This window comes from Egretta garzetta, unplaced genomic scaffold, assembly GCF_000687185.1.
Source record: "Egretta garzetta isolate BGI_Z169 unplaced genomic scaffold, ASM68718v1 scaffold101, whole genome shotgun sequence".
NCBI classification, from domain to species: Eukaryota; Metazoa; Chordata; class Aves; order Pelecaniformes; family Ardeidae; genus Egretta; species Egretta garzetta.
Window position 1 is genome coordinate 561,757 of NW_009258666.1, and position 12,622 is coordinate 574,378.

Here is a 12,622-nt window from a genome sequence, read left to right on the forward strand (position 1 = left end):
CTTTATTTTATTATCTTCCGTACGGACAAGCGGGTGAGACGAAGGCCGGTGTAAACGCACGGCGCCCGAGGGGACGGGGGCCCCACCGCCCCTGTCTGGGGTGCTCTGTAAGGAAAGGCCCAAGATCTCCCCCAGCAGGCACAGGTAGGGCCGGTGGGATCAGCATCTGAGCCGGACAGGTCCAGGTTTGGGGGAGGATGAGGTGGGGGCATTTCTCACCCCCCACCCAGGCAGCCCAGCCCCTGGCACGGGGCCGGGTGCGAGGCTCCAAGCACGGGCCAAGGTGGGGTTTCAGCTGCCACCCCCAGGTCTGCGGGGGGCAGAGGGCAAACGTGTCCCCATGCGACACCTAGGACCCCAGATCTGCTTGCACCCCAGGAGAACACGGGGAAAGGGGATGGTGCTGAACAGCACCCTGCCAACCCGTGGGAGGGAGCAAGTTCTCTGCACCCCAGAGCTCCCCAGCAGCCAGGACAAATGACTTCAAGAAATAGCCTTGGCCCCCATTTAGCTCAGTGCGTGGCATCAGCAGCCTGGGAACAGAAACAGCCAGAAATGTAATGCACCAGATGGGGAAAACAGGGCAGAGAGCTGCACCATCACCCACAGCAGCCAAACGCTAAGAACAAAACAGATTTGGTCTTTAATATTAAACACAAAGGAAGAACAAAAGCATTTCTAGCATTTCTCCCAAACCTAGAGCTCACACAGCCCTAACATGAACCAAGATCAACCAGACAGACAGAAGTTTCAGCAGTATTTCCCCCCTTCCCCACCCCCCGCTGCATAACCGACTTATCTTGCTCTTAACTCAAGCTGAAGACCAAAGAAGTTCCAACCCTTGGCACCACAGCACTGTCACAAGCACGCACTCAATTCTGTTACCACTAAGATTAAGGAGGGTTGTGACAAAGCAAACCACATCTCATGCTGATTTATTTCGAAATCTCATTTTTTAGTAGAGGAGCAGGGAGCTCCCTGAGAACAACGGGCAGGGCTACACCAAAGCCCAAGTGGCCACTGCCTTGCAGGCATCAGGAAGAGCTCTCAGATCCAGCTGTGCCATCTTCAGACCAGAATGGCTTTCTCCCTGTCAAGCAGCAAGCAGAGAGCCAAGCAGAGATGCGTCTCCCCACTGGCCTGCAGCAGGGCCCCCCAGGGACACAGAAGCTCTCTGCAGCTCTGGCAGGGGCTACAGACATTTGAGGCTCCCCAGGATTGTTTGTGATGGCTCTAAAGGCTGCTACAAGAAACAGCAGTTCCTCACCCTGCCAGCAGATGCATTAGGCACCAAGCAGCATGGGGACAGGTTTCTCTAGCACATTAAGGCACTTCAGCATCAACCCACTTCCTCTGCAGTCTGAATCATGCCCACAGAGTGCTATTTCGGGGGGAAGAAAAGGCTTAAGGCTTCTGGGGTAACAATGACCAGGGGGAGAGTTTCCAGAGTATTTTAGTGTTGCTTTATTCCCCAGCTCCTGTTGGCTACTGAAAGACTCCAGTTGCATTTACCTGAGGAAAAGCAGGTCCAAGCATCCAAGCCAGAACTGTGCACACAGCATCCGAGGAGCCTGTAGCACTTTGATTAATTAGCAGTAGTGTAACTGGCCCACCTGCTTGGCTATGAAGTCCACAGATATCCCCCGAACACTCTGATAATCCTCTGGTCTTACTAGTCACACAGGATCTGTGCAGAGAATTTATCAGAAAGACCAGGGCATACATTTCCTTTTAGTGATGATTTTAACTGTCGCGTTTGCATGTTCAGCATTTGACATGCCTGGAAGGCAATTCAGAATTCATCTCCCAGCATCAGAGACCACACCAGCTCCAGCAAACACAGCATAAACACATTCCACAAGATCAAAGCTACTGCAAAGCCTGACACCAAAGCCCTGAACGATTCTGGTTAGCCAGCCAGCAGCTAAACACTTCTGGCAACAAACCCCCTGATTTCTCACAGATTAGATAAGTCACACATCTTGTACCCGAGCGAAGGGATGGTAAAGTGCTAAATAGGTTTTGGGTTGTAGGAGCTCTAGACTCCCAAGGGATTCAAGTCTTCATTTTCCCATCTTACTTTGGGGAGCGTTCTTTACTGGGTGATGCAGTTGTCTCCCATGTCCTGAGCATATCTGTCAGATATTGCAGTCCTTAAGTCCTCCACCTCTTTGTGAAGCTGTTTTACCTCCACCAGTTTCTTTGCGAGTCCATCAGGGTTCAGCAAGTCGTCCTTCTCCTTAGCAGAGTACTGCACAGCTGTGGAGTCAGATAGGGGAGTTACCTCACATACAATTCCGACCAAGGATCTCACACACTTGCAAGTGAGCCAGAAAAACCAACGCACATTTGCAAAAGAGCTACTGTTTAACATTTAGTTATTACAGCATGCACTTTTAGAGTTAGCTCACCACAGAAAGAAGGTTCAAAACCCCAGAAATATGAGAACCTTTCATATGCTATAATATATGCGAGTTATTTAATTCTGCCACAGCACAGGAGCCAAAGGGTTTGCTCTGCCATCATGCCGCATACTTACAGTGAATGCCCAGGAGCAGAGAGAGGTTGGGATCCTTGCCCTGAGCCCTCTGAGTGACAATGCTGTAGACAGACTGCAAATCCTGCAGACAACTGGCCAGCTCGTTGTGCAACTCCTGGGCGAGGCGGGCTGTCTCAGCAGGCAGCGGCTGGGTTGTTAGCTCTGCCTGCCGGAGTCGTTCCTGAAGGGTCAGGTTCTTCTCAATGAGATCCTGGTTCTGCCCTGAAAGCTGAACAAAGGGACACAGCAGGTCAGTGGTCACTTGGTACAGAACTAGCACACTTAAAACAATGCAACTGCTCAATGACGATAGGAGCACTGAGGGCAGGAGGAGCTGGTTTACATCAAGCTCTCCAGACTCTCACCAGATGAGGGAGTGTCAGTCCTACAGGGTGTGAGCATTCGGCTTCCCTGGCTGAGACAGGAAGCACCCCGTGACACTGCACTGTCCCTGCCGAGGCATGACACAACAAGATAAGCTTCCAGGAGGTTGTGCACCAGCTGCTCACCCCAACACTGACCATCCCTTCCCTCGAGGGCTGCCATTGTGCTTGGCTTCCTTTAGGCTTAAGAGTGGTGCTCAGCCCTACCCTTCAGCCAGGGCTGCAGTCGAGTTTGGACTCCTGCTCGCCACCTTGCTGCCCCCAGCCGGCAAGCTCAGCGTCCTCCACCACAACCCGAAGCCCCAGCTGAAGTTCCCAAGGGAGAAACTGCCCTTCTCCTCCCACTTCTGAATGGAGAAGAGCTCCTTTCAGAGCACTGACAGGGCAACTGGCTAGCAGGAAGCAGGAGAAGTTGTGCTGTTGACTGCAAATTAAGGGCCTTGAATGAACAATGGATTGTCTTTTAGCAATTGCTAGGCTTGGGCACTCTAAACACTCCTGCTCTGACCTCTTTCACAGCAGTCCGGAGCTGCTGCAGTGCATTTTCTCTTCTCATCGCTTCCTCTTTCAGAGCTTGGCTTGTGCCCTCTTCCTGGGCCACCCGTTCTTCCAGGTTCTGGAACAGACCATGGGAAAATAGTAAGTCTAACTCACTTCACAGCAGATTCTCAAGTTCTAGGTCCCCCTGCAGTCACCTCTTACCTTTACTTGTAAGGACAACTGTTCCATCTTCTTCTGCTGCTTGTCCACAATCTGGAATCAAAAGCAGAGGCATCAGAACTGGCCACACAGACTCAGTAATACCACCAGGATTTCTTCTCCTTCAGTAAGACAGCACATGCCCTCTCCTTCCCTTTCCTGTCCACTTACTGCTTTAATCACTGCCTCTGTTAGTAATGGACTTAGATTCCCTGATGAAAGGCACCTGATAAAAGGCACCATTAGAGGTATCAACTAAAAACAGACTGGAGAAGTTGCATTCTTGTGGTTTTCCTTTCCCCTCTTCTGCATTCTGCAACTTCTCTCCAGTGTTACTGGAGAAGTGCAGGGTTATCGCACCAAGAACAGCTTTTAAAACCCCTCAGTTTGGAATTCCAGGAACGGCTGCTTCAGTGCAGTTGTGACTGCCTATGATTGCAAGAGTCCTTGATTTCATTTTAGTGCCTGGTGTGACCCAGTGGAAGGAAAAATGTGTGATTCCCAGTTGGGACAGCCTGTTACCTTCCTGAGGCAGTCGCATTCTTTTTTCAGAGAGTCATTTTCTATTTTGTGTCTCTCCCCATCCTGGGCAGGGGGTCCTCTCTCTGCGTTCTTTACACACTGCTGTATCTTGTCCTGCAAGCTGAAGTTAGTAGAACACCATGAGAAAACCAGCTTTACTTGGGGTGTCTCTCTCACTAAACAATATGAGGTGGTGAATGATTTTCATATCGGGTGTCTGTGTTGCCCTGTTTGCACCCCAGCTTGCAAACCCCAAGGGCTGTGAAGGAAGGAGCCCCTCTCCCTGGACACAGCCGGGCCCGTGACATTGGCACATTTGCAGAGATGCAACGATTGCAGATTACGTAGGTCCATTTTGCAAGGAGTTACAGTTGAGAGCAATAACCTGAGGGCACAGGCAGACCCAGGTGACAAAACAGGGACCCCCTTTCTTTCAGCCATCTGGTTCTGTTCCCATCCTCTGCTGTTGCCACACAGAATTTGAACACAGCATTTTGATGAGCGCTCACATAATCATCACAAATCCATGGTAACTTGGTTCTGACAGGTGGGACAGTGGCTGTATTGAATCATCTTGTGATTACTTCAGTGCAAAGATGAAGCTTATTCTAATCCTCCAGATTTTTACCTGCGCACAGTGGAAAGAAGCTCCATTTCCTTGTGTTTTTGGGTTTCTAGCTGCATCTCTTGCTCCCTGAAAGCAGCCCGGACATCTCCAAGCTCTGTTTCCAGTGCCAGCACTGTTTCCTGCAGAGCAGTACTCTTCAGTTCAGATTCCTTTAGCTGCAACAAAGACCATCACAACACTCTAGAGACCTCCCAGGGTTTTCACCACACACACTACGTTTCAACTATGTTCACAAGGCAGATTTTTACTACCTATGTGGCAATTCTCAGCTATAGCACAAAATATTCCTCCTCCAAAAAGGTCAGACCACAACTTTACTCTGGCAGCTGCACAGGGGATTATCTGCAGCTGTAGAAAAGCCACCTCAGCAAGTATGTGAAGAGCTACCATCACAGCTCAGAGGAAGTTTTACCTTCTGACTCTGTTTCCGGTGGTCCTCAAGGGCTGGTAGATCAGCCAGGTATCGTTCCAGGGTCTCAATTCTCTGTTGTCTCTCCCTGTTTTGTTCAGATTCCTTCTGGCATTTCTTTTTAAGATTATTAATGTGTTTGTCTCTTCCCTTTACCTGCAGGGACAGTTATATACAAGTTTAGTTTATATAATTTCTTGTCCATTCTTCAGTCCTCTGTAAGCCCACTCATTTACCTTTTTGTACAGTGCAACACCAAAATACAAGATCATTATCTCAGCAGCATTTCTGCTCATTTAGCTAAAGACAGGCTTCTCTGCTTAAAAGAACAGGTACTGAAATACTTAAAACTGCAGGACGAAGGGCTTTTGCTTATAAACCAAAGAATTCTACAAGATCAGAAAATACCTACAACAACACACTGCCACAGAAAACTTTCACTTAGACACTACATTGACTTTTAGCTTTTCAAAGAAAAACCACCTTCCCATCTCTAGAGCAATGGTATCATACCCTTTCTTCCTGTTTCTTTAACTCTTCTGCATGTTTCTGCATAGTTTCCTTGAGCGATTCCCGGATCAACTTTGCATCCACCTCTGCAGCAGCCAGTTTTCTCTCCAGTTCAATCTTTTCCTTACTGAGGGATTCAGTCTTCTCTGTGAACTGTGCTCGAAGAAATGTGTTCTCCCGCTGCAGCTCCTGCAAACAGAGACAGCCTGTGAATTCTGTCCATCAGAGCTAGCAGTTAGTTACAAACTGGCACTGCGCAGCTGCACTGTCCGAGAGCTGTGTTCTCAGCCCTCCTAATTCCCAAGTAGCATTCAACCCATCTGATACACTGCAGCATAGGAAATAGCACTGGTCAGTGCTGTCAGGCATTTGCATCACTAGTACAGCTTCTAAACATATTTCTTACTGACACCCTGTTGCACCCAGTTACCTGCATTCTCAACATATAGACATCCCCATAAGGCGCTGAACAGCCAAGCAGGGCACTGTGAACCTGCAGTTCACTTTCACGGACCTTCTGCTCCAACTGGGATATGTGTTGTCTTTGCCTGTAAGAGGTAATAACACTCTTCTCACACATACAGTAGAGAGCAACACAACATGAACAGTGCCACAACTCTAATGCTCCCTACAGAACAGAAAGACAACTCTGCAACTCTGAAATGACCTGCAGAAAAACAACCTGAAAGATGTCCATTTCTGACTTTTTTTTTTTTTTTTTAAACACAATATGTATTAACTTGTCTTCCCTCCCCTCCCTTCAAAGCCTCCCCCCAGCAATGATTATGCATAAAACGCACAAGCCTTGCATGCTTTGGAGGATCCAGCTTGGCTGCAGAGCTTATGAGTAAAATGAACCGAGAGAGGACTCAAAATGAGCGTGCAGAAAAAGTATTTACAGTCCAAATGCTAAAGGTAGTTTTTACAAAGACTTACTTTTTCAAAGAGCTTATAGACCACTAGCGTTAGGTATGAGAAGTGTTGTTTGCCAGCCCAAACTCACAAAGAACAAACTTAAAATAAAGATCTCAAAGAGCTCCCAGAAAGTCCTCAAGCAAAAAAGGCAGTAGTTTTGATGTTCCAGATAGTCATGATGTAAACAGAAATCTTTATCCCTTATAAAATACAGAAAACCATAACCAAAATTGATTTATTTGAACCCTTGAGGCTCACCATCCTACTTCCAAGAGGAAGGTGAGGAGAGCTGTTCTCAAAGGTCATTATGTTGTTCTTTGCCATAAAAAAAAGCTCAATCAGGTAAAAGGGACTCCAAGATACCAGCTTTCCTTGGTACTTTCAAAACCCTCCCTTTCCAAAAGGAAATGCAGTGGAGTCCTTAAATCACATGTCAGTATCAAAGTCTCACCTGTCAATGAGAAGCTCTTTCTCCTTGAGTAGGTTTTCATTGGAGTTCAGGATATTGATCCACTGGGCTGGATCAGGTGTAGGCAGCGAAGGAGAATACATTGAGGGATGGTGGCAGGCGCCTCCATTTTGTAACTGAAAGAGGAGACAAAATGAGGAGGGAGAGGTTTGTGCTCCACAGAGGTAATTGCAACATTGCTAGAGCTATTTTGCACACTGTGTGCTCATCCGCATGCCAGGACATAGCTATTTCAGTCGCTGTCAATGTCCAAGAACAAGTAACTTTGCCCAAGCACAACTGGAGATTAACAAATAATTTTAGATCACTGTGCTAGCTCACTGGAAACAGTTTGTCTCCATTAGGGTACAGCTGGTGGGAGGTGATTAACTGCAGTTTATTAGATGGAAACAGTCTGGTTTATGCATCTTTGAAAAAAAAGCTGGTTTCCTAACTCTAGATAACAGAATACAATTATTCTAGAAACTGCTAAGAACTTCTTGACATGATTTTTCTTTGCAGTTTCTAGCAGACAGGTATTTCACCTCTTGATCTGAAACGCTGTGCAGTGCTGTAACATAATGCAGGGCTGCTCTACATAAGCAGCTCGTCAAATGATAGCTGTGACCCCACATGTTGTAAAAACAGATTGTTAAGAGACTCTCAGGGTAAAACAGGGAGAGACAGGAGACCTTTTTTCCTCCCTTGCTTTGTAAGCCTGGCACAGTGATTCACGACTAAAGAGACATGAAAGGTTCATTCACACAAGCAGCTCCCTACCTGCATTTGCTCTATTTGCAATCGCACTTTCTCCAGCTGTTGTTTCCAAGCACTGAGCTCGCAGATCCCCTGTGGATGTAGCGTGCAGGCTTCTTGCATCCATGCTTGAGATGAAGGAGTTACAGGTTTTGAAAAGAAATTGTTGGCCTGGAGTCCTGTTGGCATCAGTCTGCTCCCGCTTGGCCATGTTCCGTCCTGGGGCTCACAGGCTCCATTAGCCCCTGCTGCTTGCTTGCTCTCTGGCAGCACCTTATAATGGTCCTTTCCTGCCTCAGCTGCCCTGGAGTTTGGATTGAACTTCTGGAACCTGTGGAGAGGGTCAGTGCACAAACTATCCAGAAAGAGAGACTGGTTAAGGGTACGCTCAATGGCAGGGGTGTCAAACTTCCAAGTATCTTCCGTTCTCATGTGATCAGAAACAGGATGCCAGGGTTGCTCAAAACCATTCTCCCCTGAAGTCCTGTAGAGATGCAAGAGATCCCTGGGTGGCACCTGAGATGACTTCCCAGCATTAAAGTCTCCATTTCTCATGAGCCCTGCATGTTCAGAAGCAGATCCTGGCACAGCAGTCTTTGAAGTACTCTGCGAACAGCTCTGGTCTCCCGCAGAGCACAGCTTGGAGGGTGAGGCACCCAGTGTAGAAGGCATGACATGGGCTGTTGGGATGGTCACTTGGGTTTTGATGGGCTGGAATGAGGAACCGTTACTGGAATTGCAAAAAGGGAAAGAAGAAGAGCAATGCTCTAATTACAACCCTGAAAATATTCTGACATGAACAGGCATTCCTCTGCTGAATGACTTTTCAATAGAATTTTTAAAAGCAATTCTTTTCCCCCCGAACACGTCCTCCTAGGCAGCAGCAGCACAACTAATGCATATCTGCGTTCCCCCTCACTACAAGTTTCAGGAGCCTGTTGACATTCTCCTACCACCATAAACCATGGGGAGAATCCAAGTTTAGTTCAGTACACATTTTTAAATCCCTTGTTTTTAAGCTACTCCAGTATAATCTTAAATCAATAACATTATTTTTCTATAGGTTTAGAAATCAAGTCCTTTAAATTGAATAAAAAGCTGAAACTTACTCAGCTGAACACTGAGACCTTGATTCTGTTCTGCCCGTCCCACAGCTCAGCGACTCTGAACTGTAACCAAAGCTAACTGGAGCCTTCACTAAGCCCATGATGAACTTCAAACATAGCTGAACACTAGATCACCAAGCAGTTGACCTTCGAACTTCTCCAGGACGCTGCAGCAAAAGAGGGTTTTCTAGAGGCTAGAGCAATGTCTCTTGCCTTGTTGCCACAGGAAATGAGATTGAGTTCAGCACACGCACCCCAACGTGAGCCTGTCCTGTCAGACAGGCACCAAACCTGGCTACGTGGAAATACAGGGCTATTCTTAGCAACTCTCAGATTTCAATACAGCAACAGCAAGAGCTGAGAAAGGCAAACAACAAAGTGCCTGTTCCCACTCCTCGTCCCGATACGTTGTGTATCACAGTAATTCCAGGTTTCTCCCAGAGACACAAACTTGTTTTCTTCACGCCTTTGGCTAAAGGCCCATCCCCACATGATGTTTCTTTAACCCAACATCAGGACTGCAGGGTCACCCTTCCACCTATCTGTAACCTCAAAGCATTGCTACAAGAAGGAATAAAAGATTACAATTTGAACAAATTCTGCTAAGACCATCAAACTGCAGGAAAACTATCACAATAAAGGCATAAGACCCCCTCCTCAAAAATGAGCAGGAGGGGGAGAAAATCTTAGACATTACTTGGCTGTGCTTAGGAACTCCAGAGAACACTGTGCTACCAAGCAGTCACAAGCACATTCGCCTTGGCAAGCAGAGACAGTACAATTTCCTTTTACAGCCCCTAAATTTACACCCCAGTATCACCACCATCAACTCGAGTTCTCTGACCAGCACGCCACGTGCAGATGCTGCAATCTGTTTCCTTGAGTGTGCTAAGGGTCGGCACAACAACATTTCTGACTAACGTACTGACCTGAAAGTCAGCGTGGTTCAGCCAGCTGGCAGTGCCGCAACTCAGCCTCAGCTCTTACAAACAAGGCTACGACATTACAGACATTCAGAGGGCAATTTCCAAAAGGGCCATCATTATCTCCCCTGCCCTCAGCGTGCAACTGGATGTTTTATTATCCTGCGAGGCGCCAGATGGGACACTTAAACATGCACTCTCGTAATATTTCTAGCAATATTTTCACAAGCCAGACTTTTTTCAAAAGCCTTCATTTCAACTCACACATTATTAAGATCTATAGATAGCTCATTCAAAAGGCGCAGGGCAGCTTGTGAGACACGCAAATGCGTGAAGTGCATTTTTTTAAAGAACAACACAAACTTCCTCGCCGCTGAAAGAAGAATCAGTGAATCAATAGTGGTTTGTGTCGCTTTCATGAAGATGAAGATACAGGTGGAAAGGACTGGTGGGACAAGCAATTTCAGAGAACGTGCCTCAGTTGAGGGCAAGGCTGCAGCATTTTTCAGTGAGAAGCACACAACTAACACTGAGGAGACTCACACACTGACCTGAAGTCTCTAGAGGCACCTATAAATTATTTCTTAAAAAAAAAAATAAATCACACAGACTTGCTGATAAATCACTTATTGGTCAATATGAACAAGCAAATCCCAAGGTGGCTCTTTCATTCAGTTAAAAATGCTTACTACAGTTAGAAGATAAACAAGCCAGCTTAGAGAACAGCAAGTCCCTTAATGACTTGTTTATATTTCAGGCAGTGTATCTGTGTACCAAGGCACTGGGTTTGAAATAGTCTCCAAACATCGTTACAGATTCTGCTTTCCCCAAGTTTTACATCCTAGGGTTCAGTAATATCAGGCTATTTAATGCTTGTCAGTCTTCTAAGACAACTTGAAGTCTTTGGCTGTTACAGTGTGATCCCATGCAGATCATCACCTTCTGTGCTGTCTGAGCAGGAGGTCCCAATGCCCCCATCCCCGCTGTCAGCCACGCTTGAACAGCGACTGACTCGGCTCTGGAATTTCACGGACAACATGGGTGTTTTCCAGTCAGTCTCCAAGAAATTACTCTTCTGACTGGTGCTGGGATCTGGAGAGAAAAAAACAGGAATATTTATGTTTTAGCCAACAGACTGAAAAGCCCTTTAATATACTTAATTAAGCCATACTTAATTATCCTAGCCATACCCAATTCCCTCATGCTTCCAAAAACCAAACTTGACCCTTGCTTGACTCCCCGTATTGTTGCTAAAGAAATCTCTTTTGCAAAAGGAAGTGGCAGCGAGCACAGGGGAGTCAAATAATATCAACAGGAGACTGAAAAGTCAATCTTGTTACAGAAGTCGGAACGCAAAAGCAGTAAATTATATTCCCATTGATAATGTTGGTGATATTACAGCCAGTTGATACTCTCAAACCAAAAAAAAAAAAGCAGCAGTGTTGGCACACAGCAATACTGGTGAAGATACTTGTAGCTCTTAGGAACTCTTCCAGATTTATCAGATAGGTTCATTATGAAATTATTCGCTACGCTTGGATACCCATGCAATTGTTTTATTTTGCAGGAATAAGACACTGGGTTTTTAATAAAAAGCTTTTGGTAAAGAACTCTTCTCAGGGCCACACGTCTCCTCGGAGAAACTGAAACAGGATCTGACAGCAGTGGGGCTTTAAGGAAAGGATTGTCCTTACCCAATGGATTGTTCTGCTGGAGCCTCAGGTCTGGATGTTTCTCAAGATCAGCCATTTTATCTATCCAGTGAACTACAGGGCAATAAATAAAAATCATATTTTACATCAGCATAAACCAAACCCTGTTCCCACTAACCAAGAGAAGGGTACATTCATTCAGAGTAACACAGTATTTCTTATTTAATTAGCGTCTCCTCCCAAGGCTGTCTCTGCTTCATCCCTGCAGCAACAGAGCCAACACTTAAAAAACCCTTGCAGTTATTGCAGGTTTTCTTCATGCCTGAGAAACAAGGAGAGTTCCCATTTGCAACATTCTCCAGGTATGCAGCAGCACCTTTCAACTGGGGCGTGTGTTATCCCCATCATAGCTATTTATAGGGCATCAGTCACTATCACACCTACATGCTGGCTTTATGTCTACAGAGACTAAGAATTTCCTTTTAAAAGTCTTGACTCTAAACCAGTTCATTTCTGCCCTCTGTAGAGGTCACTGAGCAACTACATGCAGAAACGCAGTCATTCAAAACTTAGCGTTGCTGTTCCATAAATGGCATTTGTTATCTATCCAGAGCTTTGGTTTAATTTATCTGCTTATAGGAGTACTTCAGGCAGTGAATTTCCTGCCTCTAATCACACAAGTCTAATTTACAGCTCTTGGGCTTCACTGTGGACATTCAAGGCCTCTCACCTCTCCACCAGTCAAATACTAAATCCTCAGTTACCAGCTCTTACAGATTTTTGCTTAACTGATTCAAAGAGCTCACAGAAGCCATTAATTCTTAGAAAACAAACATATACAGATTTCACAACATAGGATAGACATGGGACTACAATAGGATAATGAACCAGAAGCAGCATTTCACTCAACAAAGGCACAAAACACTTCTAGCTAAATGTAGTGTGTATTATGTTTAATTTAGGTACGTTTCAGAAATTCCCGAGTTTAATTCTCAGCCTCCAGCACTACAGTCAGTAGTAACAGGGCAATTTAAGCGTGGGCTTTTGAAATAAGATAGACAAAGCAAGCAAAGCATTTCCACCTCGCTCAGCACCACTCTCACACCCACCCACCCACTCGCTCGCCCCCCCC

General features: G+C 46.1%; 1 protein-coding gene across 1 annotated transcript; it reads right to left on the reverse strand.

Annotated features, from left to right (window-relative positions):
• Positions 1-612: 612 nt before the first annotated feature.
• Positions 613-11,606, reverse strand: CEP85 (centrosomal protein 85). The gene is made up of 14 exons (XM_035904012.1): positions 11,533-11,606; positions 10,778-10,930; positions 10,735-10,739; positions 7,834-8,550; positions 7,057-7,190; positions 6,121-6,238; positions 5,694-5,879; positions 5,184-5,336; positions 4,772-4,926; positions 4,144-4,264; positions 3,625-3,675; positions 3,431-3,538; positions 2,540-2,768; positions 613-2,259 (listed from the first exon to the last, which is right to left on the reverse strand). The coding sequence occupies exons 1-14, from the start codon at positions 11,585-11,587 to the stop codon at positions 2,096-2,098; spliced, it is 2,349 nt and encodes a 782-aa protein (XP_035759905.1). The 5' UTR covers positions 11,588-11,606; the 3' UTR covers positions 613-2,095.
• Positions 11,607-12,622: the final 1,016 nt, after the last annotated feature.